Consider the following 25,755-nt stretch of genomic DNA (forward strand, 5'->3'; position numbering starts at 1 on the left):
GATTGAACTACTACTTTATATACTAACTTCTACCAATTTTCTTAATTAATATTCCATAATTATGAAATTTAAGTGAGCAATTTTGGTATTTTGATAAAAATAGATATATTTTTTTAATTTTCCAAAATTGTCAATGGAATTGAATTATTAAAAACTCGTAATATTATTAAGAGCTTTTAATTTTTTAAGATTGTTAGTGGGATCAAACTATCACATTATATATCAACTTCTATCAAAGTTCCTTAATATTCAATAATTATCAAATCTAAATTAGTAATTTTGATATTTTGACTAAAGTAGAAATATATATATATATTTTTTTTAATTTTTCAAGGTTGTTAATGGGATAGTATTATTAAAAATTTTAAAGCTGTTAATATTTTCTAAGAGATTTTAGTTTTTTAAGATTGTTAGTGTGATTGGAACATTGCATCATACACTAACTTCCATAAAAAAAAATAGTTTTTTGCAAAATATTATATAAATCTCGACAATGATAGATTCAAGATTGTTTAGGTGTTTACTTATAATTATATAAAAAATTTGACGAATTTATTAATTTTATCAATAAAATAATGTCAAAGTAAAAATTTTACTACAAATTCTTTTATTTTTTTTAATTTTTGAAAGTTTCTGAAAAAATTGTGCTTGAATAAGTGCATCGGCCCTGAGTTTCGAAGGGAAGTTTGAGAACTACTATTATAAGAAGCTCAAAAAAAAAAAAAGTTAAGAAAACAACGTTTATATGCTAGCATCCTACCATAAAAAAAAAAAAACAAAATAAACAAAATAAATAAATCTATTATCAATTTCATATACATTTAAAAAAATTTGAAAGATTTTGCTTCGAGAATATCAATAAAAAACTTTATGTTTTCATGTGTGATCACGATTGTATCTATAGTACTAAAGATCGTAACATGTGGCTCCGTGATCTCGATCATATGACATAAAAATTTTTAAAAATTGAAAAAAAATGGTCACTATCAATATTTTTTTTGTTAAGTATGATTGAACACTTAAGGTTTTTTTTAATAAAACAAAAAAAAAATTTGTGATTTATTAAATAGATAATTTTGGTTTTTAAAAACAGAGTTAAGTTTGAGAGTATTATTGCATATGAAGTAAAATTAACATCCCTAAAGCACTTATTTTAAAAAAAAAAATACTAATTAAACATGCGTTATCTTTGATATTGGGCAAAAAATGTTTCAATTTGAAATTTAATAATATATTTCCATTAACTTTTATGAAAAAGAAAGTTAATTTTATTAAAAATCTTTATTTAAAAATATTATGCAAATTTTTAGGTTAAAAAATTAGCTAAAAATTTTCTAACATCTAGACAAAATTTAAAGATAATTTTTTATGCTTAAGATTCATTACTATATTCCTTAAAAATAAAAATAACATTCTTTGTAGATGATAACTATTAGTGACTCTTCAATATTTAAGCAAGATATCAGAAATTATTTCCCTTGAAATATTATATTGTTTCATTTCAAAATCCATTTTTTAAATAGCAATTTCCATGAAAAAAATTTTTATGCAAAAAGAATGATGTTATAATCAACCGAGAAACAATAATAACAATTAATAGACATGAGCATGTGAATTAAATACAAACAATAATCTCAAAATAAACTTATGCAAATGAACGTCATGCTAGATGATGAAATGCAAATTTGAAATCAAGTCCTTAAATATAAAGAGATCACCCAAATTTCTTAACTTTTAGACAAAGTTTAAATGGGATTATTTATACTTAAAATTTTATTTTTATTTCTTTCCCTTTTATTTAATCTTATTATTATTTGGTTAAAGAATCATATGAAAAGTTTAATAAAATAAAAGTTTATTAGCATCTTTTTTCTACACTGGAGAATAAATTTCCGCTATTTTGGTAGCTGAAAATGACAATGAAAGAAAAATTTGTAAACTTAAGCAAGAAGATTACATGTGACCAAACAAAGACAATAACAATACTCTCTATTCTTGCAACAACAGGAGCACAAATTTTCAACTTCAGATTATACTAAATGGTAGTTTACCAGCAAAATCAACAGAAAGATGAACAAATTCCAAAACAAAAAATTTCACTTTCACTTAATAACAAGGACAAAGCTTTCTATTCATAATAATAAAAAAAGATGAAATATTCAGGCTGAGATTCATTAACAAATAAGTACGAAAATATACTAAGTACCTAATGAGACTATTTCTTCATTCTCAAGCTGGCCTCCAACAATTGATAGCACACGTGTCTGGTTGACATGGCAACATTTGTGAAATACCATGACCTGAAAGATACAATCATGAAGTCATTCTCCAGTTTAATTGGTGCTTGATTATTTAACTAGCAAAAGAAGAAAATTAAAAGCAAACCAAGACAGCAATTAAAAATTGCAGTACCCAAATTTGGAGCTCCAGCTGGTAAATGATTGGCAGAAGCAATCAGAAAACCCATCTCATTTGAGGGTGGTCTTTCAACAGGTGTTCTAAAGTAACCTGCCAAAGAATTAACATAAGTGTCATCAAAAGGTAGAGACTATCTATAGAGGGCCCATAGATTCATCTTATCAACACTTTAAGGATATACACAAGAAAGAGGAGGCTACGCACATAAAATATGCATGAAGAAGTACAAACAACAGAACATTTCACATACTTATTCATGGACTTAAATCTGTGAGTTCTTAAAAGAGATTCCATACCAGCAAAGACTCATAAAAAAAAGTAAGAAATTAGGCACGACATCAGTTCAAAGCAAGATAATAAGGGGATACTAAAAGAGTGTCCTACAAATAGCAATGAAAATTTTCAGATACTGCACAAGGCATGCTTTTCATATTTATATGGTCCGCATGTTCTATTTTTTTTGGATTTTTCTCTTTTAGTTTGGTAGAGGATCCATCACAACAACATGAAACACTTGAAATGAGTGAAGGTTTGATTGCCACCCTCATAAATGGGCATATGTTTAATTTGCAGGAAATAACAATATGATCAGATCAAAAACACAAATTAATGCCCCTAAACATCCATCTGATAATCTTGGAAACTTCATAAGGATTAGGGTTACAAATTTCATTTAAATTTACAATGAGTCAAACACTCAAGCCAAAATTTTGTTTTAAGGACAAGATAATGCATACCTTCCTGGACAAACAATGGACCAGCAGCTGATGGATTTCTTCCTGCTATCCACCCATCACACTGATTATCAGTGTCATATTCTCCTGCAGGCATGCTCCACTGTTCATCAGCAACAAATGGCCTTCGGCCATCATGTTGCACGCAGAGAGTATTGAGGACATGAATGCTAATAATGTGGAGGCATAGCGGGCTTTGTGAATGAGAAATGGCTAGATGAGGTTTGTGGCAGACTAGGGGGTAAAGGTATTTGCACAAAGGCTGCACTACCAGGTTGAAACTGTTGACTTGGTTGAGAGGATTGGTCATTTAAGTACATTTCATTATGTCCATATTCCAGTTGCCTTGAAGAATTATATCCAGAAGGCTCTCAAGAATTGCAGACTCCTGTTGGAAAGCAAGGTGATTCCTGTGGAAACAATTCGCTTTTCACACCAGCATCAATATGGCCCCCAAGAGGAGTATTTCCAGCCATTTGAACTATTTGATTACCCTGCTTACAAAGGCATAGGTTATATAAATAAAAAAGTAACAACATACTCCATAACAAGCAAAGAAGGCATATTAGGAGTCTCACATTTGGTGTGCGCCAGATTCATGAGGTACAGGTGGTTGATATGCCAACTGTGGTCAACACTGTACCGATGACTAGGGCGGTAGCATGGATTGAGATAGCAGTGAAGGTTGAGTTGGCACTGGTGGTTGAGGTATAAAGACTGAAGGGTAGGAAAGTGGTGCAGGGGGAGGAGGTGGTTGTGTTGGTAGAGGAGGAGGTGGAAGTGGAGGTGGAGGTGGAGATGGAGATGATGGAGGTGGGGGTGGGGGTGATGAAGGTGGAAAAGGTGGTGGGGATGGAGGAGAATCAGGGGGCAATCGCAGGGAACCCTCTGGTAGAGGAGGGAATTCATTGGAGGTATTTGAAGCCGGTTCCACAATACTATCAGTGCCCTGCTGCTGCAAGTCCATTTCAAGACTATCATTTGTCAATGATGGTCGATCATCCTTCTGGTGTCCAGAAACATCTTCATTTCGAGCTCACCGTCCACATCTTCTGAGATGCAATGACGCCTGTCACTTGGAGTAACTGTACATGTTTCTAACTCTCCTAAAGCATGAGCTGGTTCTAATGGTGATGCATCAGCAGAATCTCTGCAAGGACTGTTTGAAAGATCTTCTTCCTCTTCATCTTCAAATGCATTAGAAGACAAAAGGCGAGGAAGCTGAAATGTAGCATTACTGCTTATAAGAACCAACAAAATTGATGTCAGAAAGTTCATATCCCTTTCAAGTGACAAACACTAGAAACTAGAGGATGGGACACAAATGCTACAAGAAACACTGAACTAACTACAAATTTAGTAATTTAAAAAAAATATTATGCAAGATAACTAAAAACATAGTAGCTCTATATTCAAATCAGATCAAACAACAGTGGCATATCAGCGAAATGGTGTGTTCCTAATTTGGTTTCAGCTGAATATCAGATTAAAGTGACCAATATGGGTTGGTTGGTTTGGTTTGAAAAGCAAAAAGTTTTAGTTTGGCCTGCAAATCAAACTGACAAGTAAATTTGGTCTTAGTTTGGTTTCAAATATATCTGAAACCAAACCAAAACAAAAACCAAACTTCAATGGTAATATAGTAGATATTATATTTGTTATCATTATAATAATTTGGTGTAAATGGTTGAAAGTGTTTTCAGACCTGCCATACTCGTCAACAAGCATGCCTTCCATTTCCCTAATAGGATCATCTATAGCACGTTCAGCTTGTGACGAGCGCCATAGGGAAAATCCAGAAATTGTATCATCATTTGAAACTCCAATGTCGTCCCTATAACACTGCAGAATAGATTCGGGTAAAATCTTCCTCTCAAGCCACAACCATAAAACCTGGTATAGACAAAGATCCCTTTATCCTTAAGAGAGTGGGGGAAAGGAAACAAAAGACGAATAATCTCTTACAATTGAAAAAAAATAATATACCTTGAGGCATTGACGACGATTTCCATGAGCACTTGCTCCAGGTGGAGCAGCTGCACCAAGGAGACAGGCAATGCTGTTTGAACTGTAGGGATATATGAAGCACCAGCTATGCCTAAATAAACATTAACCACAATCATTTACATGAATTGCTGCAACAATAGATCACATATGACTATTTCAGCATGTGTGCACAAGTTAAAGAGCAATTCAAAGAGTGTTCTTGTAAAAATAAACATGCACTCGTTCCAAAGTCTAAAGGAGAATTCACCTAGTAAGAATACTCTTTGTCATAACAAATATTAAGAAAATAATGCTAAACCAGCAAGAAAAATGATAAACTATACCCTTTTCTAAATAAAACTAAACATTTTTTCTTAATGCCTGCACCAAATAAATTCAGTATTAGAGAGTAATTGAACACATTCATCAAGACAGCACAACCAACCTTTCTGATTGTGTGAACATTGGGTGATTGAATCAACAAGAAAGAACAGGTCAACTTTACGATGAAAACTGGGCTCGCTTTCCAACTTCCGGATGAGAAGTTCAACAACCTGCATACAAATAATGTATTCTAAGACTCCCTCCAAAAAGTAGTCTTCAATAGAATTTTGCCATCATGAACATCATATGCAATAATTACCATTTTGTTTAAAACACAACAAAAAATCATAATATATAAATCTGGGGTTAAACAAGCTCATCTTGACATTGTTGAACCAACACCAAACATAAATATGCATATTATTTAACTTACTTCATTTGCAATGCCATACTTGGCACAATCAATAGCAAGGCGAGTTGCTTGTCCAATACTTTCTTCAGTCCTTGATAAAGTCTCTATCATTCCTTCAAAAGCATCCCATGCAACAGCTGCCTCAGTACCACCACTGAGAGAGCCTCCAGGTGCCATGTGTCCTGAACTAGATCTTCTCTCTTCGATCTCTTCAGTATCCTGTTGATTTTGGGATCCTGACTGGGGACCAAGAGTTGATGGCGAATCTAGGTTTGTTTGATAAGCAAATCCCTGCGCATCAGGCTGCATTGCATTGTTGATTGCAGATACAAAAGGCTGAACTGCAGGACTGGGACTTGCCCCCTGAATATTAGACACTGACACAAAAACAGAACTAGGATTTCCAAGAGAATATTGTTGAGAGTGAGCTTGTCTCCTTTTTGCCAGGGCAGCGGCAATAAGATGCTTCATAGACATAGCAGAATCTAGAGTCTTCAAATCAATCAACGAACCACTTATATCTTCTCTAAAGACATCCAATCTGTACAGGAAGAGATTGGTCTACAATATGAAATGAAGATTAATATAATAGCTCTAAAAATGGTTAATTAGATATAATAAATAATAACAACAACACAGATAATGCAGAGCCATACTCCATTGAAGTTTCGGTAACAAAAGCAGTGTCATTAATACGTGAAATTACTTTTGGAGTAGATTTCAGTCTTCCTACAGAAGAAGCTGGGCTATATCTTTGACTCAAAACCTGATTTTGAGAAGACTTTGGACCATCAGAAACAACATCCGATCCCTTAACAGAGCCAGATGGAGCCTTTTTCTGAGTTCCATGACTGGAAACCTTAACAGTAGCTTTAGGAGTTCTGTGTTGTTCAACAACTTCTTTGGTGGCAGAAACCAGATAAGGAGACTTCGTTGAAGGCCTCCTTTCAACAGTTCATGGTTGAAGAGGTGACACAAAATCATTTGCTAATCGTAAAGAAGCCTCCTTAGGATCACTATTCTCATATTGGGTGGAATCTCCAACACTATGTTGAGCATTGATAGCACTTGCATGACTTACATAAATGCTCTTTGAAACAACAGAAGTTACCTTGACATTCCTGGCAGATCCTCCATGAACTGGAGTTTGGGATCTTCTTCTTCATCTTCATCAAAAAGGCAAACAGCTCTCTGCCTCTTGGACAACTGGGTAGCTGGAATTTTCACATTACTAGAACTTGTAAGTGTCTCAACAAGATTTTTTAAAATTTTATCATCGGAAATAAGAGAGGCAGAACCAGAAATTGCCTCCTGAGCCCGCCAATGGCGATTTGATAAGGGCAGCATAGCTTCATCACCAGAAACGTAATGGCTGTTGGGACTCTCAATGCTAAAATATTCAATGTGGATTTTTTCAACTCTAATTGTTTAACTGCCTTGTTATTGACATTATTAGAACTTGGAGAATCTTTCATGTTTTTGGCAAGAGATCCCTGGGAAGCATCATTTTTCATATCTACAAACTTTGAATTTTTGGCAGGATGTAAAATTTCATCTGTTCCCAATTTTGGCTTTTCAAGTCCAGGTTCTCCCCTTTTTTTCTTGCCAGTAGTCTCACCTTTGGAATTGGCCACAGCATCCCATACATCATCCTCAGCATTGAAGTTGCTTTTGGTTTTCAGCAATTCCTTTGCATTTTTACTACCAGTGTAATTAGAATCTGAGTTGAGAGCATCTGGTGAGAATTTTCTTACAGCACTGCCAGAGACTTTGCCTTTTACTCTATCTTTCAATTGCTCCTCAGAGTCAGGCCGATCAAGACAACCACCAGATTTATCATCCCTCAATAATGTTGTGGCTGAGCTGCTGCTTTTGTGTCCTTCCTCAGTTCTTTTCTTTGGCCCAGGACCCATCTTCTTTGACTTCTGAGCATCCCTCAATGTTTTCTTAGTACAATTGACAGTAGCAATTTTATCATCAGAGAATTCCTCCTTTATATGAGAAGGCTCATCAAAAGATGAAGATAACACCTCCTTTTTAGGTTGTTCACCATTTGATATTTTTTGTTTCCCTCCAGAAGACATAACCAGAGATAAGCCATCATCCACATGATCTGAAATTGATGACTTTACATCGTCATTATTATTCTCACCTCCACATGAACAGCCCAAATTAGAAGCAAGATAACCGTTTCTGTCACTAGTGGTTTCTGTGCCAAGAGCTAGTGCACCTGTTCCATTCATTAAGTCAGCCTCCGCATCATCATCCTCAACCCCATCAACAGATGAAGCCTCACAGCCAGGTGTTGATCTATCAGTTCCATCTCTCAAACCACTGGACTTCTCGTTATGTAATTCATCAAATGCCACACAGATTTCCTTCACAGCTTGGACAAAGTACTTAGTTTTAACACCTTGACACTTAGCCGAAAATTTACTCTTTGTCTCAATAGTAAATGCGTGAATATCGCCAGGTGCAACAAAAGCTCTGTAAAAGAAGAAAAACGTAGGGAGAAAAATAAGCAACTAGAACACAAGTGAACTAAAGTTCAAAGAGTAGTGTAAGAGAAAATAATGATGCATGCATGCATCTCTTGGCTGGGATGAAAAGCATTGCTCCTTTTTACACTAAAAATGCAGAGTCAAAAACTTCAATAATGAAATATGAAAATCCAATTACATAAACACTATCTTTAAGGAAAAAAAAGATGCAGATATTTAAATTTATCAACTTGCTCATATGTGCATGAACATGATGCCCTAAAGGAATATGAGAAAATACATCACCAAGTATTAAAAAATAAACAAAAGACAAGAATTCAACAAATTAAAATGTCTTCTACATAATTCAGTAGCAGAAGCATCATCATCTAAAAATTATGATCCAAAAGGGAATAAAGTTTTCCATCCAAGGTTTAAGGATTAAGCCTCACAGCTTAAGCATGATTAAAAATATGCAAATATGGATGGAAAAAAATGTCCAAGAATTTAGAAAGGAAAAATCCCAAAAGAAGCCCTGAGCTTATGAAAGTTTCCAAAAAACAAAATATTCCCAAAACCACTTCAATGGTTCCACATAAATAAACCACTTATGCAAATGTTCTAAGGAAAACTCCAGCTGTACTTATTTTCAGGGCATTTAAAATGCCATTACTCAAAGGCTTCCCAGCATACCATATCTAAACCACCACATGTTGACGCCCAACAAACTTCACCTAAAATCTCAAACTGCTCAACTATAACATAGAGAGTATGAACAGAACCAGAAATGCTCCTCCAATTCATGGTTAGAATTTGGGAGGCTACTCAGACACAACTTAAGTAATTTATTCAAGCAAACCTTGACGTGATAGTAAAACTGAAAACCTTATATTTCCAACTATATACAAGATTGGTTTGAACTTTATTTCTTTTCAAGATACTTGTAGCTACAGAAACTGTCCAATCAACATTCAAGAAGATCCATTATACAAACATAAAAGTTCCATTGTACAAAGTAAAGATCCATTATTGTGCCCTAAATGTGTTACAGCCACATATTATGAATAAGTCTTCCATCAAGAATGGTCATTATCAACAATAAATTTAAAAAATAATTCTAAAATTCCATGTCAATATATATGTGAGAATAACATAGCATAAAAAAATAACTAAATCACAAATCCGTTTAACACCAACAATAAAAAAAAATGGAAAATTGCAATGCCATTCAATTCAAACACCCAAAAAGCTACACCAACTTTCAAGTTCAGCAAGTTACAATTTAGTGATAAAGAAATGATCATGCCTACTAATTAAGCTAAACACATTGCTTTCTTGAATATGACTTCAACATTCACTACAAGCCACAAATACACATACATTAAGAGCCCAAGCATTGTTGAAATAGAGTATTTAAGAAAATAATAATAACAAATAAAATTATTTAAAATAGGTGTTTTGATCTGTTAAACAATTTTTCTTATATAGACCTGTCACCTTCTGCAAGCAGTAATTTCAATTTGGAGCTTAACCGTTAGCTGTCACAAACTCATTCCATTGGCTATAAAGGATAAAATCTAATTTCCCAATCCATGTTTCACCTACTTCAGTTTTCTAAAGAAGAGAAGATAGATATTTCAGAAGCCAAACCAATCATGAGTAAAGCACACATAATTGCCCATATAAGCTGACATCAACAAAAAAAAAATACTTAAATTATGAGAAAAGGTAACAAAGTGGTCTGAGAATGAAACCACTAAATAGATTTTAACAATTATCAAATTCAACATCTACATAGCATCTAACTCCTTTGGTAACAGACTGGAGATTAGGAATAAACTTGAACCTCCAATCCTAACTAACCCAAATATGCTATACCAATGTTCCTGAGCACAACACAAGTCCAAGACAGCCTCATCAACTAACATCAGCTGCTTAGCTAACAACCACCACAAAATGGAGGAAAGACCAAAAGAAATAATAACTCAAATATTAAAATTACATTAAAAAAGATTAATTAAGGCAACATGAGATGCACATGCTATATCAAGAACATGTAGAAGTAGAAAAATATTGCACCATTTGTCATTGTATCATTATTTGATTTTCTGCATCCTAGATTGAAAAGCTTGGTTAGCTAAAGGACATCTCACTATTTCTCAAATTATCATATTAAAAAACTATAAGACGTAAATTTCCCAGATAATCTGCATGGCTATCACATCTGCCAAATAGTACTCCCTGAACATTAGAATGGTGAGCTCCATGAGTTTATATTATGCAATCTAAAGCTAAATGAGAGAGCTGCCTAGAGTTCAGTACTTTAACACATAAAGGACTCAGCATAGAGCCCTCCCGATTACAATTTTTCCCCTATTGTAATCACAATGTGCATTCTACAATTTCTTGATCATGGGAGCTGGATGGAAAGAAAAGCAATGATGTATACAAACAGCACGGAGATAGAATAAATCAAGTCAATTTCAATGTATTCTCTAGTCAGCAAGCACCTTATGTGAACAACATTGACAGGAAATTAAAAAGAGTACATCAAGGTTTGTCTGCTAGGATCGGCATAGGTAACAAGTTACTTGGAATACAACAAAATTAATATTTTTTTCACGGAAATTATCCCGTAACACCTTTCATGTATTTATCTCATGTTCCATCTTATGGTAAAATGTGGTTTCCCTCCTACCAGAAAACAGATGCAAACCATAAAACAGACATATCACATATCTTTATTCATCACGTTGCCATCTCCCTTATTCACTAAACATGTACAAATTGAACATAAGTATGCTTACATTTCTCGTGTTCCAATGAATTGGACAAAATATTTCCTAGAGTCAGGTTCTCGCTCCCAATCTTCAGGCCGGCTAATCTGAAATTCATAACCCATAGAATCTACCTCAAAAACCAACCGTAAACCAAAATTGCGAAAAACCAACTGAGTTCTAAGTAACAAAATAATAAAAACAAAAAAATAAATTGAAAATCTCTCGCTAAATTTCTGACGACACTTTCTAGGATCAAATCAATCTAGCATGCAATAAAAAAAATACATATATTTGTCCCTTTTTTTTCAGACCCAAAATAAAGAACTTGCATAGTTGCATTAAGTAACCCAATTGATAAACAGGCAAAGTACCAAACCTGAAACACTAAAAACACAATCAGCTAACATACGCATGGCAAAACTTTTAACTCCAAAAATAGGCCTTTCACAAAATAAAACAAAATTTACTAAAGGAAACAAATTGAGTACAAAACCAACAAATAAAATACAAAGCAAGACAATGTAAGCATAAAAGAAACTTACCTACATCATGCAAAACTTAAAAAAAAAAAAATCCCAAACTCATCATGGATTTATTCAAATTCATAAGTTCAAATAAACATATAAGAAATTAAAAATATAATCATCAAAATATAAAATACCCATAATTCAGGATAAAAAAAAGTAGCAATAATAATCAAATAAAAGGGAGGAGACCTTGGCAGGCCAAGCAGGGAAACCCTTGACTTTGGCAAGAACAAGATCTCCTAAACTTAAATTCTTAACTTTTGCTTTGTTTCCTCCCCTTTTACGAGTCCCAGCTATTGCCCTTTGGGGTTCCGGCAATGGAAGGCGGCTAAGTCATCGGGAGAGACAGAGAGAGATATTAGAAAAATAAGTGAAGAAAGGCCTTTTTTTTTTTTTTCATAGTGGAGAAGAAAAAAATGAGAATATCGAGACGGTTGAGGAGACGAGTGAGAGAGAAGAGATTTATTTTTTGGGGGGTAAAATTTTGGTTCAGGGATGCTTTTGTTTGGCGCGCGTGACTGAGCCGTTAGAAAGGTTGGAGGCGGAGGGGAGAAGTTTTGTATTTTGGTGTTGCGGGTGTTTTTGATGTTAGACTAGCGTGCGATCACCACTATATTGAGGATTAAATATTTTTTATTTTTAAATATAAAATTATTTAATTTTTTCATTTTAATAAAATTATAATTATTTAGTTTATTTGATCATTTAATTTTAATTATTTTTAATAAAATGATACATATTAAATTTTATAAAGTAATGATAAGAGTATTTTAATAATTTAATGTAGTTAATTTTATAATATATTAAATTTAATACGTAATTTAAGATGGATATTACAATAATTTTAAAACAAAATATTATATATCAACTTTTTATAAAGCACTCATAAAGATATTTACGTAATTATGATATAAAAAGCATTATAGTAATTTTAAAAAAAGATATTTTCATAAGTATAGTATGAGGGGTACTATAATAATTTTGATCAAATATAGTAAAAGAGTTTTTTTTTTTTAATTTTATTAATTTTGGTTAATTATAATAGGAAAGATATATCTATAATTATGGTAGGAAGGTATATAATATTTTCGGCTAATTATGGAAAGAGTCATATTTTCCTAATTATAATTGAAAGGCAATATAGTAAAATTGGATACATGTTAAAATCATATCAAATATATGAAAGGGTGTTATAGTAATTTCAATGGGAATTATTTCAGTATATATTATTTAACATTTAATAATTAATTTAATTGGACTATTATAGTGAATTTCAAACAAAATTTCACATGTCAAATTTTTATGAAGTAACGACAAGGGTATTTTAATAATTTAATATATACTTAATTTTATATTATGTTAAAATTTCATATGTAATTTAATAGTGGTATTATAGTAATTTTTAAATAAAATATCACATGTCAAATTTTCATAAACCAATTGTAATGATATTTTAATAATTTAATATGTGGTTAATTTTATATTATATTAAAAATTAATATATAATTCAATAAAAGTATTATAATAATTTTGAAATAAAATGTCACATGTTAACTTCTTATGAAGTACTCATAAAAGCATTTCAATATAAGATGCATTACAGTAATATTTTGCCAATTATGATAGAGGTATTTTCGTAATTTTTATAAGACAGATATTTTTGTAATTTTAGTCAATTATACTATGAGGGGTATTTTGTAATTATTGAAGAGGGTATTATAATAATTTTAATTAATTATAAAAAGATAAGTATTTTGTAATTATGGTAAAAAAATATTATAGTAAATTTGAACACATATCATATCAAGTAAACAAAGAATTATTATAGTAACTATCAAAGAATTATTTTAATATATGTTATTAATTTTGAAACAAAGTATCACATGTCAACTTTTTATGAAGTACTCACAAAAGCATTTTCATATGAGATGCATTATAGTAAATTTTTGCCAATTATGGTAAGGGTATTTTTGTAATTTTTGTAGGAAAGATATTTTTGTAATTTAGTCAATTATACTTTGAGGGATATTTTAAAATTATTGTAAGAAGGTATTATAATAATTTTAATTAATTATAAAAAATAAGTATTTTGTAATTATGATAAAAAGTATTATAGTAAATTTGAACACACATCGATATCAAATAAACAAAAGGTTATTATAATAATTATCAAAGGATTGTTTTAATATATGTTATTAATTTTGAAACAAAAGTATCACATGTCAACTTCTTATTAAGTATTCATAAAAGCATTTTCGTAATTATGGTAGGAAAAGTATTATAGTAATTTTGATTAATTATGAAAAAGGTTTTCTATAATTATGTTAGGATGGTATTATAGTAATTTGGATCAATAATAAGAGTTTTGTAATTTAATAATAAAATGAGTATTTTTGTAATTATGGTACGAAGGCATTATAGTAAATAATTATAAGAGAATAGTTATTTTCTTAATTATGGTATGAAGACATAATAATCAATTTAAGAAAAAAATATTTTTGTAATTATGATATGGGGTATTATAGTAAATAATTATAAAAAAGGTATTTTTATAATTATAGTATGAGGGTAAAATAGTCAATTTAGTCATGTGTCAAATTCTTATTAAATCAAGAGAGGGATAGTTTGATAATTTTTTAAGGGTTTATTTTCAATCTATAAATAGATTTTTAAGTTAAATATTAAAAACTAAGAAATTGAAATTTTAAAAATTTTAATAATTTAAATTACAAATTTATTAATTTATTTGATATCTATTTTTAATCTTGTAAGTTTTAAATAATGACACGTGATTAATAAATAGTACTTCATATTAATTAATAAAATTATAATTCAAATATTATATTAAAAAATTTTTAAATTCAAATCACATACAACATTTTAATCCTTCTCTTCTACTACTAAATTATTTTCATTAAAAATTAAAATAAGACTTTTGCAAAAAAACACTTCAAAATTATCAAATCAATATGAAAGAATATATTTTTAAAATTATCTAAAAATAAATCAAAGTTAAAATTTGAAAATATTTTTAATTATCTTAAAAGAATAAAGTAAAATAGGTTTAAATTATATTTTTTGTCAATAAATAAAAAAATTATGTATTTACACTAAATTTAATGGAAAAGTTTTATATTTAACAAATTTTAAGTTAAAAATGAAAAAGTAGTACTATAAATAAAATTAACCATGCAAAGCATGAATTTAGAAATTTTAGTTTTTTTTCTTTTTATTTTTTATAATAATAACAATCAAGTATTACATTCATATAATGAATTGAATAATCAATTATTACATCGTCATCAAGGTACAATCATAAAATAATTAATTAACAAACTATACTAAGCCATGGTCTCATTGGCTAACACCTTATGTTTATTGTTGCTTTGGAAGATTATGCATTTTATTTATTTATTTATTTGATGAGATTTGCATCTGTGTGAGATATGTAAATCTTTTTTTTATTATTTTGGAATAATTTGTAATCCTATCAAAGAAAATAATTGCATTTTGCGATCAAAATGATATTTTCAACGACTAATGCTTATTTGGCTCATTTTATAAATTAATATTAATTTCCAAATGACAACAAATATTTAGTAATTTTAAATAAAAATAAAACCTCTATAAAAGGGCAAGAAATGAGAAATTGATAAATAAAAGAAAAAGAAAAGAAAAAGCACATTCTTAACTATTTCATATTACTGCAATATGATGGAAACTCTTTCAAAGATTCTGATATATTCTTAATTATTGACTTATTGTGATGTATTTCATTTAAAATTCAAATTCTTATTAATACTACTTGAATAATAGCTTGGAAAAGATATTAGCAATAAATTGGAGAAGATGGAGAATAGAGAATTGAATATTTGTATACAAACATAAAATCAACAAGTTCCTTCAAAACAAAACGAATACCAAAAACAGAGTTCCGACAGAGACAAAAGCTCTGTTGAAAGTTTAAAATCATCAAAGGACTCTTTCTAAGCAATATGAGTAACCAAATCCACAACTCGTCCTACAACCATCTTAGAAGAACAGTGTGCTAAAAGAAATCCCTCATTTAAAAGATCAAATCACCAAACTTCTTTTGATAACAAAAATCAACTTCATCCAAATCTTCACCACATTCAAACAAAAGGCAAATCACAAGAGCTCCCATGACACCTAAGCACATCTTTTGAAGATCTATAACTCAAGAAAATTGCCTAGAACTGAGTAGCGACAAGTAGTGATGCAACTCTCGATGAAAAAAAACCATACTTGTCGCCAATAAGGATTTATGTATAGAACAACAAAAATTCCCAATAAAACAATTACATATGAAACCAGAAAGCTCAGACAAAAAACATATATGTCCATGAAACTACCTTCTCCTCCATTGTCCATTGTAATCGGTACTGTTGGTGGTGACTCAATTTTTGAGCAGTTATTTTGCAATGGAGGCCCACAGAGAAAAGGGTTTCCTTCGTAACTGCTTTCATTAAAGGTCCCAAACTGAGCTTTTGGTTCTGGAGTACTACCTGACAAGTTGTTATGTGCCACGCTGAAAACCTCTAGAAAGTTCAACTCAACCAACTGTATAGGGATTCTACCACTCAAGTTGTTGTAAGAAAGGTCCAAACTCTCAATTGACTTAAGTTGTGAAAATGATGAAGGTATAACTCCGACCAAGTTATTGTGAGATAAGTTTAACGAATGGATTTCACTTAAATTTCCCATTTCGAGTGGGATTTGCCCAGTTAACCTGTTACAAGATAAATCAATCCCAGACATGTACTTAAGAATGTCACCACCATATGAATAGGACACACTCTTTGTTGTAAACTCTATCCATTCTTCCATGTAGCTACTAGGATAATTATGTGATAAATAAAATGGAACGTCTATTGGTATATCATTCATTGAACTTGGGCTAGACCAAACAACATCTATAGAAGACTTCTTCTCTTTCATTGCTAGAGTTAAATTACCCAAACAAGAAGGTATAGGACCAGAAAACATATTTCCAGAAAGATCTATGATGCTCAATGAATACAACTTGCATAATTGAACTGGAATTCCACCATCTAGATGATTATCTTTCAAAAGAAGGACGCTTAAAGAAGAAAATGTGCCAATCCATTTTGGAATATTACCGATCAAATTATTCCCTCTAAGATCTAATGTCACTAATGAAGAGCTATTAAAAGTAAGTGTCAATGGACCACTTAGTCTGTTTCTCTTCACGTGGACATGTCTCAAATATGGTGGATTGAAACAATAAGGAATAGAGCCAGATAAATTATTTTGAGAAAGCTCCAAAAATTCAAGCTCAAACAAGTTGCAAAATTCCATTGGAATAGAACCTTCAAAATGATTGTTTGACAAAGCCAATCTCTTCAAATGTGATATATTCCCTATCCATCTTGGGAGCTTTCCATTAAAACTATTATTACTGAGATCAATATCCTCTAGTGATGAATGTGAAAAATCAGTAGTAGAGACATCAATATCAGGAATCTCTCCAGCAAAATTATTGCCATCCAAATACAAATTTGACAACTTTCTTGTGTTGAACATCAAAGGAACAATCTTTCCACTTAGGTTGTTATTTGATAGCCTAAGAACATCTAATGAGCTTCTCATGATCAACTCTTCTGGTACTCTTCCAAACAAATGATTGTCCGATAGATCTAAAAATGATAAAGTGTTCATGCCACTTAAACAAGGAGGGATATTACCTTCAAAGGCATTCTTAGATAAGAATAACAATTCCAAATTTGGAAAAGTTGAACATATATTTGTCGAAATTTGACCTTGTAATTTGTTTTCAGATATGTCAATTAAAGACACATTAAGATGAAAAAGATGTGGTAACAAGAGAGGACCAGTGAAAGAATTACCCAACAAGAAGAGATTTTCTAATTTTGTGTTGTTTTCTAGCAACCATAACGGGACTGTTCCACTGAAATTGTTATGGGAAAGATCAACATATCTCAAGTCATATTGGTAATAAAGGAACTTAGGAGGTTGTAGACTAAGTCCTTTGTCTGTTATACACTCTGACAAACTGATGATGTTTAGTTGGAACTTCGGAATTGAAGTATGAAAGGAATTAGGTTCCATTACTATCTTGTTTTCATCAGCCAAAAGAAACTTGAGATTTGAAAGGTTTGCAAGTGACAAGAATGGCATTGAAATTTGCAAATGATTTCTTAAAAGGGAGACAAATCTAAGTGATGAAAGATTTGCTAAAGGAGTCAAATTTCCAGTAAATTGATTGTTGGAGATATCTAACTCAAGAAGAGATGTCAAGTTACCCAAACAATAAGGAAGTATCCCCTCAAGTGCATTCCAACTGATATCCAAACTCTTAAGGTTCCTTAGATCACACCAACCTGAAAATTTTATAAATTCATGGAAGAAATTTTAATTAAATTTTGATTTCCAAAACAGAATATATATAAAAGATATTATATGAAAGAAATAGAATAAAGGATTATTGGAAATAGATGTATTCCATGAGTTATATTGGAGAAATTATAAAGTCTTTAATTTACCTTGATTAGGTAAGGAACCCATAAGTCCACAGTCACGTAAAGACAAAGTTTTAAGAGAAGTGAATACTCCAATGCTTTGCAAAATGTTGTTGTTGAGATAAGAACTGTCTAGAAATATTTCCTCCACATTGCTCCACACATACAATTCTGAGTAATCGTAGCATAGGAGGTATTATTAGATGTTAATCAACAAACAACTACTAATTTACGTTCTTTTGGAATAAATTAATGATTTACCTTGATCTTGAGTAGCCATAGTATTGGTTAAGTAGTTCCCTTGTAGATAGAAGGTCTTAACTGATGGGAATGCATATACTAATTTTAGTAGTCGTGGAATGCTTCCATTGGTGAAAACCTCATATAGACGAAGAACTTTTAATTTTTTCAAACTCTTATACTCTGCAAATGAAAAAAATAAATAAGTGAAAATTTTCATTTTTGTAGATAAGATTATATATTCAAGATTAATGCAAGATGAATTTTTAATAGAGAAGAATATTGAATCGTTAAATATTTTTAATATAAATTTTAATATACGAAACAATCAAAAAGATGAAAATCAAACAAAACGGTAATATGAATACGTAGTAATCTAAAACAGAATGACAAAAGGCAAACAAGTCCAACTCTAAGACACAACAAGCTAACACAAACAAAAAGGGAAATATTTGTTATGCCGTTGCAACACTTCTTAAAGAAAGCAATTATCTAAGGCAAATATATATCATTTTCTAATTAGTAATCAAATTACAATGAATTTCTTCCTTTAAAAAATTGGGCATTAATTTTAATAAGAGCATTTCACCTATAATCATTGTAACACGATTAAGCAATCACAATTCAAAATTGCATGAGGTCTAACAAAATTTTATGTGAAGGTCACACTTATAAATGGTGGATTCTTACATAATTCTTTATTATAATTAGAGAATTGTAGTATTGTTGTAAAAAGTATATAATAAAAAATTAATTTCTTCCTTTAAAAAATTGAGATTAAATTTTAATATGCTAAATTTGTTGATCAGTAAAACATCTACATCATTATAAACCTCACAAATTAAAATAGAAAATTTATTTAAATCCATACCTTTGTAGGCCACAAATTCATTCAAATCATTATAGCTCATATCCAGTTCCTCTAAGTTGGTAAAAGTACTCAAGTCTGGAAAAAAAAAGTAATAAATAAACTTCATTAAATCATCTGAAAACATGAATTGTGTTTTTTTTTTAAGTATTTATAACAGAGTTGAAAGTTTGGTTGAAAAGTAATAATTAATTAGATTATGACTTAAATCAAGCATTTAGAAATTGGTCAATTTTAATTGTCTCCCAATATCTATAAATAATTTACATAATTTCATCATTAAAGAAAAAAACATATGAACTTATTTGTTATATCATCTTGAAACATGAATTAAGATTTTTATTAACAAATTCAAAATTTTTGCCAAAAAAGTAATGTTACCTTTCATATCTATTGATCCATTTAACTGATTGGACCTTATATCCAAATACTTCAAATTTGAAAGCCCGCTAAGTGATGCAAATATGCTGTCCTTAATGAGATTATCACTCAAATCAAATTCTTCTAAATGGGTCAAGTTCAGCTGTCGCCCACGATCTACATAAGGTTTGCATAATTTCATCACTAAAAAAAGATTTACATAATATTTAATTATATATAACAACTTAACTAATTGAGCAAATATAAATGCATACCTTGTAAGGAATGAAGGCTTTCAATTTTGTTGGAGTATAAATACAACTTCTTCAAATTCATCAAATTATTCAATTCTATGTCCAAATTCAATTCAAATAATCATTATGTTAGCCTGGTTACTCAAATAATCTTTTACTGAATATTTTTAATGACTTTATAATGAAGTAAACGGCAAAACAAATCTAAAGCTTTAAGTGAAGAGGAAAAATCCCCAAATGTGATATGAGATTTTACCTATTTGATGAGCAAAAGGGTTCTGAAACAGAATTAAAAAAAAAAAAAAAACTAATAGCTAATAGCTTTTTTCCTACCAGACAGTATGAACAAGAAATGTTATTTTGCAGCCAAAAGTTTTAATATTAGCAACTGCAACTATCCAAGAGTCAAAAGGTACAATTAACATCTTAACTGGCTTTCATTTCACATTTTGAAAATAATATAATATTTGTTAACTTAATATTAATGTAATTATACAATCAAACATAATAATATTAAGATTATGGTATTATAATTAACACAATAAGAATTAAAATACGATGATTGTAATTAAAAAGCCTCCATCGAGTAACATGTGCTATGCGGAAATCATTGGTAAAGACTGCCCTTGTGAGGGAAAGGCTAGAACTGGTTGCCCAACCAACTATGATCTCGAGGAAGCCACAAGGATAGAGTTGGCAACCTCCTGTACTGGATATGTTAAAGCTCATTGTGGATGCAGTGTATAGGTTCAGAGAACAGGAAGCTGGGCTAGGTGCTGTTCTTAGAGATTCAAAGAGTAACGTGGTTTTTTCAGCAGTGACTTGAGTAGACTGGACTGAAAGTTCCTTTCATACGGAGGCAAAAGCGATCCTTTGGGGACTGCAACTAGCTTTTGAACAGGGTACAGAGCATGTGATAGTGGAGACTGATTCTATGCCGACAATACACGAAATTGAAAACACACATAGCTCGCTTTGGTCGGGAGGTAATTGGCTTATGGGTAAGGTTGTGTAACTTTTAAGTTTTTTGTCTTCAGTTATATACTTTGGGTGGTGTTTTGTCTGTCTGGTTTGAATGCATAGATCTATTTGCTTTGCTGAATTAACTTTATGCTGGCTTTGTGCCCTTTTGATTAATTAATAAATACCTTTGACTTAGCAAAAAATTTTTTTTTTATGAGTTTAAGGCTTTTAAAAAGAATTAAAAAAAAAAAAAAAGGTAGTAAAAGCTTTACCTTTAACATCTATTGAGCCTTGCAATTGGTTCCCCTGCATATATAAGGACTTTAGACTTGAAAACCCCTGAACGGAGGAAAAAGTATTGTTCCTGAAGAGATTATAGCTCAAATAAAGTTCCTCCAAATTGGTCAACCTCAGTTGTGTCTCGTTTCCTATACAAGAATATATAATTCTATTATATACTATAGTCAATCAAAAATTTTATATGCTGATCACATAATTAAGATTTTAGTTCAGTGAATTGAAATATATATTTATACCTTGCTTTGATGGTTGGAAGCTTTCAATTCTATTGAAGCTTAAATCCAAGTTCTTCAAGTTTGTCAAATTATTCAATTCTATTCAACCTCAACAAGTAATTAATTATATTATATATAAAATCAAATAATATGCAAGAACTTTCCTTGAAACAACAATTGACTTTAATATCAATTAGAGGTAAAATGAGTTTACCGTGAATATGAACGGTTCCTTCCAAGTAATTTCCACTTAAACTTAAAGTCTTTAAAGATGAAAGACCATTCATATGAAACACTATATCATTTTTCAAAGAATTGCCCCATAAATCAAGAGTTTCCAAATTACCAAGTCTTGAGAGCCATTGGAAACCTGTAATAAACACAAGTTAATATTTTAATTACTGTATATCATTCATAATCATAATTAGAGCAATTTTAACTCTACCGTTTGTATGACTTGATCCTCTGAAGGAGTTTGCTCCTAGATATAAATGCTTAAGAGATGAAAGCTCACTCAAAGATAACAAAATTGTATCATTGAGGTAATTGTCTCTTAAATCAAGGATCTCCAAATTTAGCTTTGCAAAACCTGCAAGAGAGTTCTTTTAAATATATAAAAAGGACTTAGTGGCTTTCATCAATAAAACAAAATTAGAATTAAATATGAAGTTGTAAAAATGAAAAGTGATGAATGAATTTTCATATTGCAAATTAACAATGGAATAATTAAACATGAAATGGCAAAAAGGACCTTCATTTTCAACAAAACCAGCGATGTTACTCCCTGGCAAATAAAGATGCTTCAGTTCCTTGAAAGGAAGAAACAAAGAGGCATTAAGATACCATCTTTCTTCGCTGAGCCATCTTGTATAATTAAGAGAGAGTCCTATGACTCGCTTGGAGGAGGAGGAGGAGGAGGAGGTGTTGCACGCGACCCCATCCCATCGACAGCAATCTGAACCCTTGATCTCATCAACCCAGCTCTTCAGATGGTTGTAAGGATTGAAGAAAGGTTTGAGTTGCAAAAGAGCAATCCTTTCATCCTCCCAACATGCATCAGTACTATACCATCTGCATCCGTCTAACAACAACAACAACAAAACACTCAACCACAACCATTTGGGTTCCATCATCTCTTTTTCTTTATATATGATCTCTATATTTTCAATTCTCTCTCAACTGCTACTTCTAAATATATAACGATAAGCCTTGCATCAAGCTTAATATATATAGACAATCAAGGTGGTCCTCGATCGTTTAGACTCTGTGTGGTAGGAAAGAAAGAAAAGGGAAAGTAAAAAAAATATATTACAACTTTTTTTTCCTCGTCCTTTCCTTCTTACCAAAAGGAGTGTTAGTCCCTTTCTTTGTCTTCGGTGGTAAATTCTACTATTCTTGGAATTGAAATTTGAATAAACTAGTCACTGAAATTATTCTCTTTCGAAAGTGGCCGACATAATTTAGAAAAAAAAATTGCAATAAGACAATGACTTTTATTTTCCACAAATTAAAAATTTGTTCATGCTATATATAAATGAGGTTTTGTCTCAATAATAAGAAAGAGTGATTGGAAGAATTAGATTTTATGATCGAATCTCATTGTATATATATTGGATTTAATTTAAATTTTCTATAAATATACTAATATTCTATTATTCAATTGTTTTATTATTATTTTTTTTTACCAAATGATCAATCTTGATAAAAAATCATTCATTTCACAATCGTTCTCTTGGTTGTTATAGTTGGAGTACTTGTTAAACCCAACTACTCTCTAGGCTATTTGGTCAAAAAACTTGGATCCAGTCCCAAATATGATTTTTAAAACTTGAGTTCAACTTGAGAATTTTATTATATTAATAAATAATATATTTTAATTAATTTTAATTTTATAATATTAATATAAAATATTTTTAACATTTTAATAACAAATTTAATTGAAATAAGTAAATGAGTTTGGGAACATTTCACCTATAATTTTTTTTATTACAATATTATAATTATTTAATTACATTAAATAATTATATATGGGTCCACCACTTATAAGTGTGACTTTTATATAAAATTTTAATAAATTTTACATAATTTTAAATTGTGATTAGTTACTATAATAATTGTAAATGATACAATTGATTTTTCTTTTTTTTTTTTTCATTTTGTAATAAATACTTTAGGCCATAATGTGACTTACGTGAAATCGTGGAGTATGGGTTAAAAATTGTTTCCACGTTTTCCATGTGACTTCCTGTTGCAGTTTATTTCTTCCTGGAAGAACCTTTTATTGCATGTTCCATTTGATTTCTATTTTTTTAAAGGCATTTCATATTTACTTTTAAATCTATAAGTCTATAACATCTAATATAGCATTGTTTGAAAGGATCTTCAAAATGGCGTCAACTTAAAATTCACATTGTCTTCATATCCACGTTATTTAATTGGATTATTTACTTGGATTCTTAAAGTATATATGAATATAAAATGTTGTGATTTGTCTACGAGTTTTTCATTTTCTTTTCTGATTTCTTTGTAAATGATTAATAAAATAGTAGTAAACGATCAATAATATGATATTAAATTTCATAATTTTAATACTAAAAATTTACATAAACTATTAATAAAGGATAAAAGAAATTTATGCTTTCATATATCAATAGAATGAAGGTTTCGCTTTTTATGGGATATATTTTTTTAAAAAAAATTATTTATAAAAAATAATTTTAAAGTGAATAATATGGTAAATAATAATACTTAAAAAATTGCTTTTTCTTTAATGTTTAGTTTTTCAAAATACTTACTTTAATATCAAATTGCACTTTTGGCTTTTCTAACTAAAAAAAAATTCCAAAAAGTGAAAAAAAATTAAAATACAAATAGAAAAAACTGAATTAAAAAAATAACTATTGGTCTTTTAAAAGCAAATGCAATGTCGGTTGTTGGCCAAACCCAAAAGAAAGTTACTGAGAAATTAACTCCAACTTGCTTGACACTTCAGTCATATCTTCCCCGTTAGTTTTACTTTAGCGTGAATAACATTTTAATTTGTTGAAAGTCTTCTGCTTCGTTTTACACACAAAGGCACGTACTTTACCACATTGCAAAATTTTTGTAAAGTACATCGGCAACTTTCAAGAAAATGTGATTTTAATAATAAATTAATTTATTCAAGTTTCAATTCCTGGAATTTACCATCGATGAGAGAAGACAGCGAAAGACACTAATAGTCGTTTAGGTAAAAAGGAAAAGAAACTAAACAGAGTCAACGCAAGGACTTGACTTGCCAAAGTTTTTTAAATTTACTTCATATTGATTGTGTTATTATATTATAAAAAAAATTATTTTTTAATTTTATTTTATAATATTTTAAAAATATTAAAAGATTAGTATAAATATATTTTTAATATTTTAATGATAAATAAAAATGAAATGCAAAGCCCACCAAACCTAAGATTTCTTGATTTCAACCATGCTCAGCTCCTCTTATTTCATGGACACGTTTTTTTATTCTCAAATAATATATTTTTGGAGAATTAAGAAAGCCAATTATTTTTGCAGCTCCACAATTACTCACTTCTTGCAAATAACACTGATTAGGATGTTACTATTTTTAAAATTTATTATATTTTAGGTGTTATATTAAAAATGTTCAAAATTTAAATATCTAATTAAATATTTTATTATAATTTAAAAATAATTCGTAATAATAATTATTTTTATAATTTACCACCATAAATAGAACGTTGGCTATATAAAATAATGTAAATGTTTCTATGATAGCTTGATATTAGACTTGTTTATGTGTCGGACCATATGCTGGTCTCAATTCAATCATGTCTGGAACAAAATTTTTAAAGCTTTTAACAACGCATATTGCTTATATTGTTCTTGTTAAACAATATTTGTTAATTTAATTTAAAATATATTTAAAAATAGTAAATTGTTAATATAAAAATCCTTTTAATGATAAATAAAAATGAAATGCTGAGCCGACCAAACCTAAGATTTTTAGGTTTCAACCAAACTCGGCTCATTTTTGTACATTTACACCTTTATTTTTTTTTTTTTCAAATAATATATTTTTAGAAAATTAGGAAAGCCAATTATTTTTGCAGCTCTACGGTTACTCACCCCTTGCAAATACCATGATTAGGATGTTACTTTATTTTTAAAATTTATAGATTTGATATTATTTTAGGTATTTTTAAAATTTAAATATCATATTAAATATTTCATTATAATTTAAAAATCATATATAATATTAATCATTTTTATAATTTGCTACCATAAATTAGACGTTGTCTACATAAAACATTGTAAATGCTTCTATGATATCTTGTTATTAAACTATACTTAACCATTTGTGTATTTGTATTATT

At 30.1% G+C, this 25,755-nt stretch overlaps 1 protein-coding gene and 1 pseudogene across 2 annotated transcripts; both read right to left on the minus strand.

The window, feature by feature from the left end:
- Positions 1–2,008: 2,008 nt before the first annotated feature.
- On the minus strand, positions 2,009–15,841 carry LOC111279542 (ENHANCER OF AG-4 protein 2-like; annotated as a pseudogene). The gene is made up of 13 exons (XR_016334668.1): positions 15,773–15,841; positions 15,546–15,682; positions 11,851–11,989; positions 11,162–11,238; positions 6,531–8,361; positions 5,896–6,415; positions 5,584–5,692; positions 5,139–5,250; positions 4,858–5,045; positions 3,731–4,389; positions 3,156–3,646; positions 2,413–2,508; positions 2,009–2,300 (listed from the first exon to the last, which is right to left on the minus strand). The product of XR_016334668.1 is annotated as an ENHANCER OF AG-4 protein 2-like (transcript).
- Positions 15,565–22,915, minus strand: LOC111279528 (cuscuta receptor 1-like). The gene is made up of 11 exons (XM_089756607.1): positions 22,134–22,915; positions 21,828–21,971; positions 21,597–21,752; positions 21,404–21,481; positions 21,140–21,295; positions 19,926–20,000; positions 19,672–19,827; positions 19,294–19,368; positions 18,444–18,605; positions 18,207–18,353; positions 15,565–18,044 (listed from the first exon to the last, which is right to left on the minus strand). The coding sequence occupies exons 1-11, from the start codon at positions 22,513–22,515 to the stop codon at positions 15,853–15,855; spliced, it is 3,723 nt and encodes a 1,240-aa protein (XP_089612733.1). The 5' UTR covers positions 22,516–22,915; the 3' UTR covers positions 15,565–15,852.
- Positions 22,916–25,755: the final 2,840 nt, after the last annotated feature.

Source organism: Durio zibethinus, chromosome 27 (genome assembly GCF_047325235.1).
Source record: "Durio zibethinus cultivar Kanyao isolate XHJ-2024 chromosome 27, ASM4732523v1, whole genome shotgun sequence".
Lineage (NCBI taxonomy): Eukaryota > Viridiplantae > Streptophyta > Magnoliopsida > Malvales > Malvaceae > Durio > Durio zibethinus.

Excerpts from the sequence above, each read along its gene's own strand:
- LOC111279528 (XM_089756607.1), bottom strand. The coding sequence starts at position 22,515 with ATGATGGAACCCAAATGGTTGTGGTTGAGTGTTTTGTTGTTGTTGTTG. Across the intron at positions 21,972-22,133 it reads TGGTTTTGTTGAAAATGAAG|GTTTTGCAAAGCTAAATTTG; the intron begins GTCCTTTTTGCC and ends ACTCTCTTGCAG. Across the intron at positions 18,354-18,443 it reads TATGGCTACTCAAGATCAAG|AATTGTATGTGTGGAGCAAT; the intron begins GTAAATCATTAA and ends ACGATTACTCAG.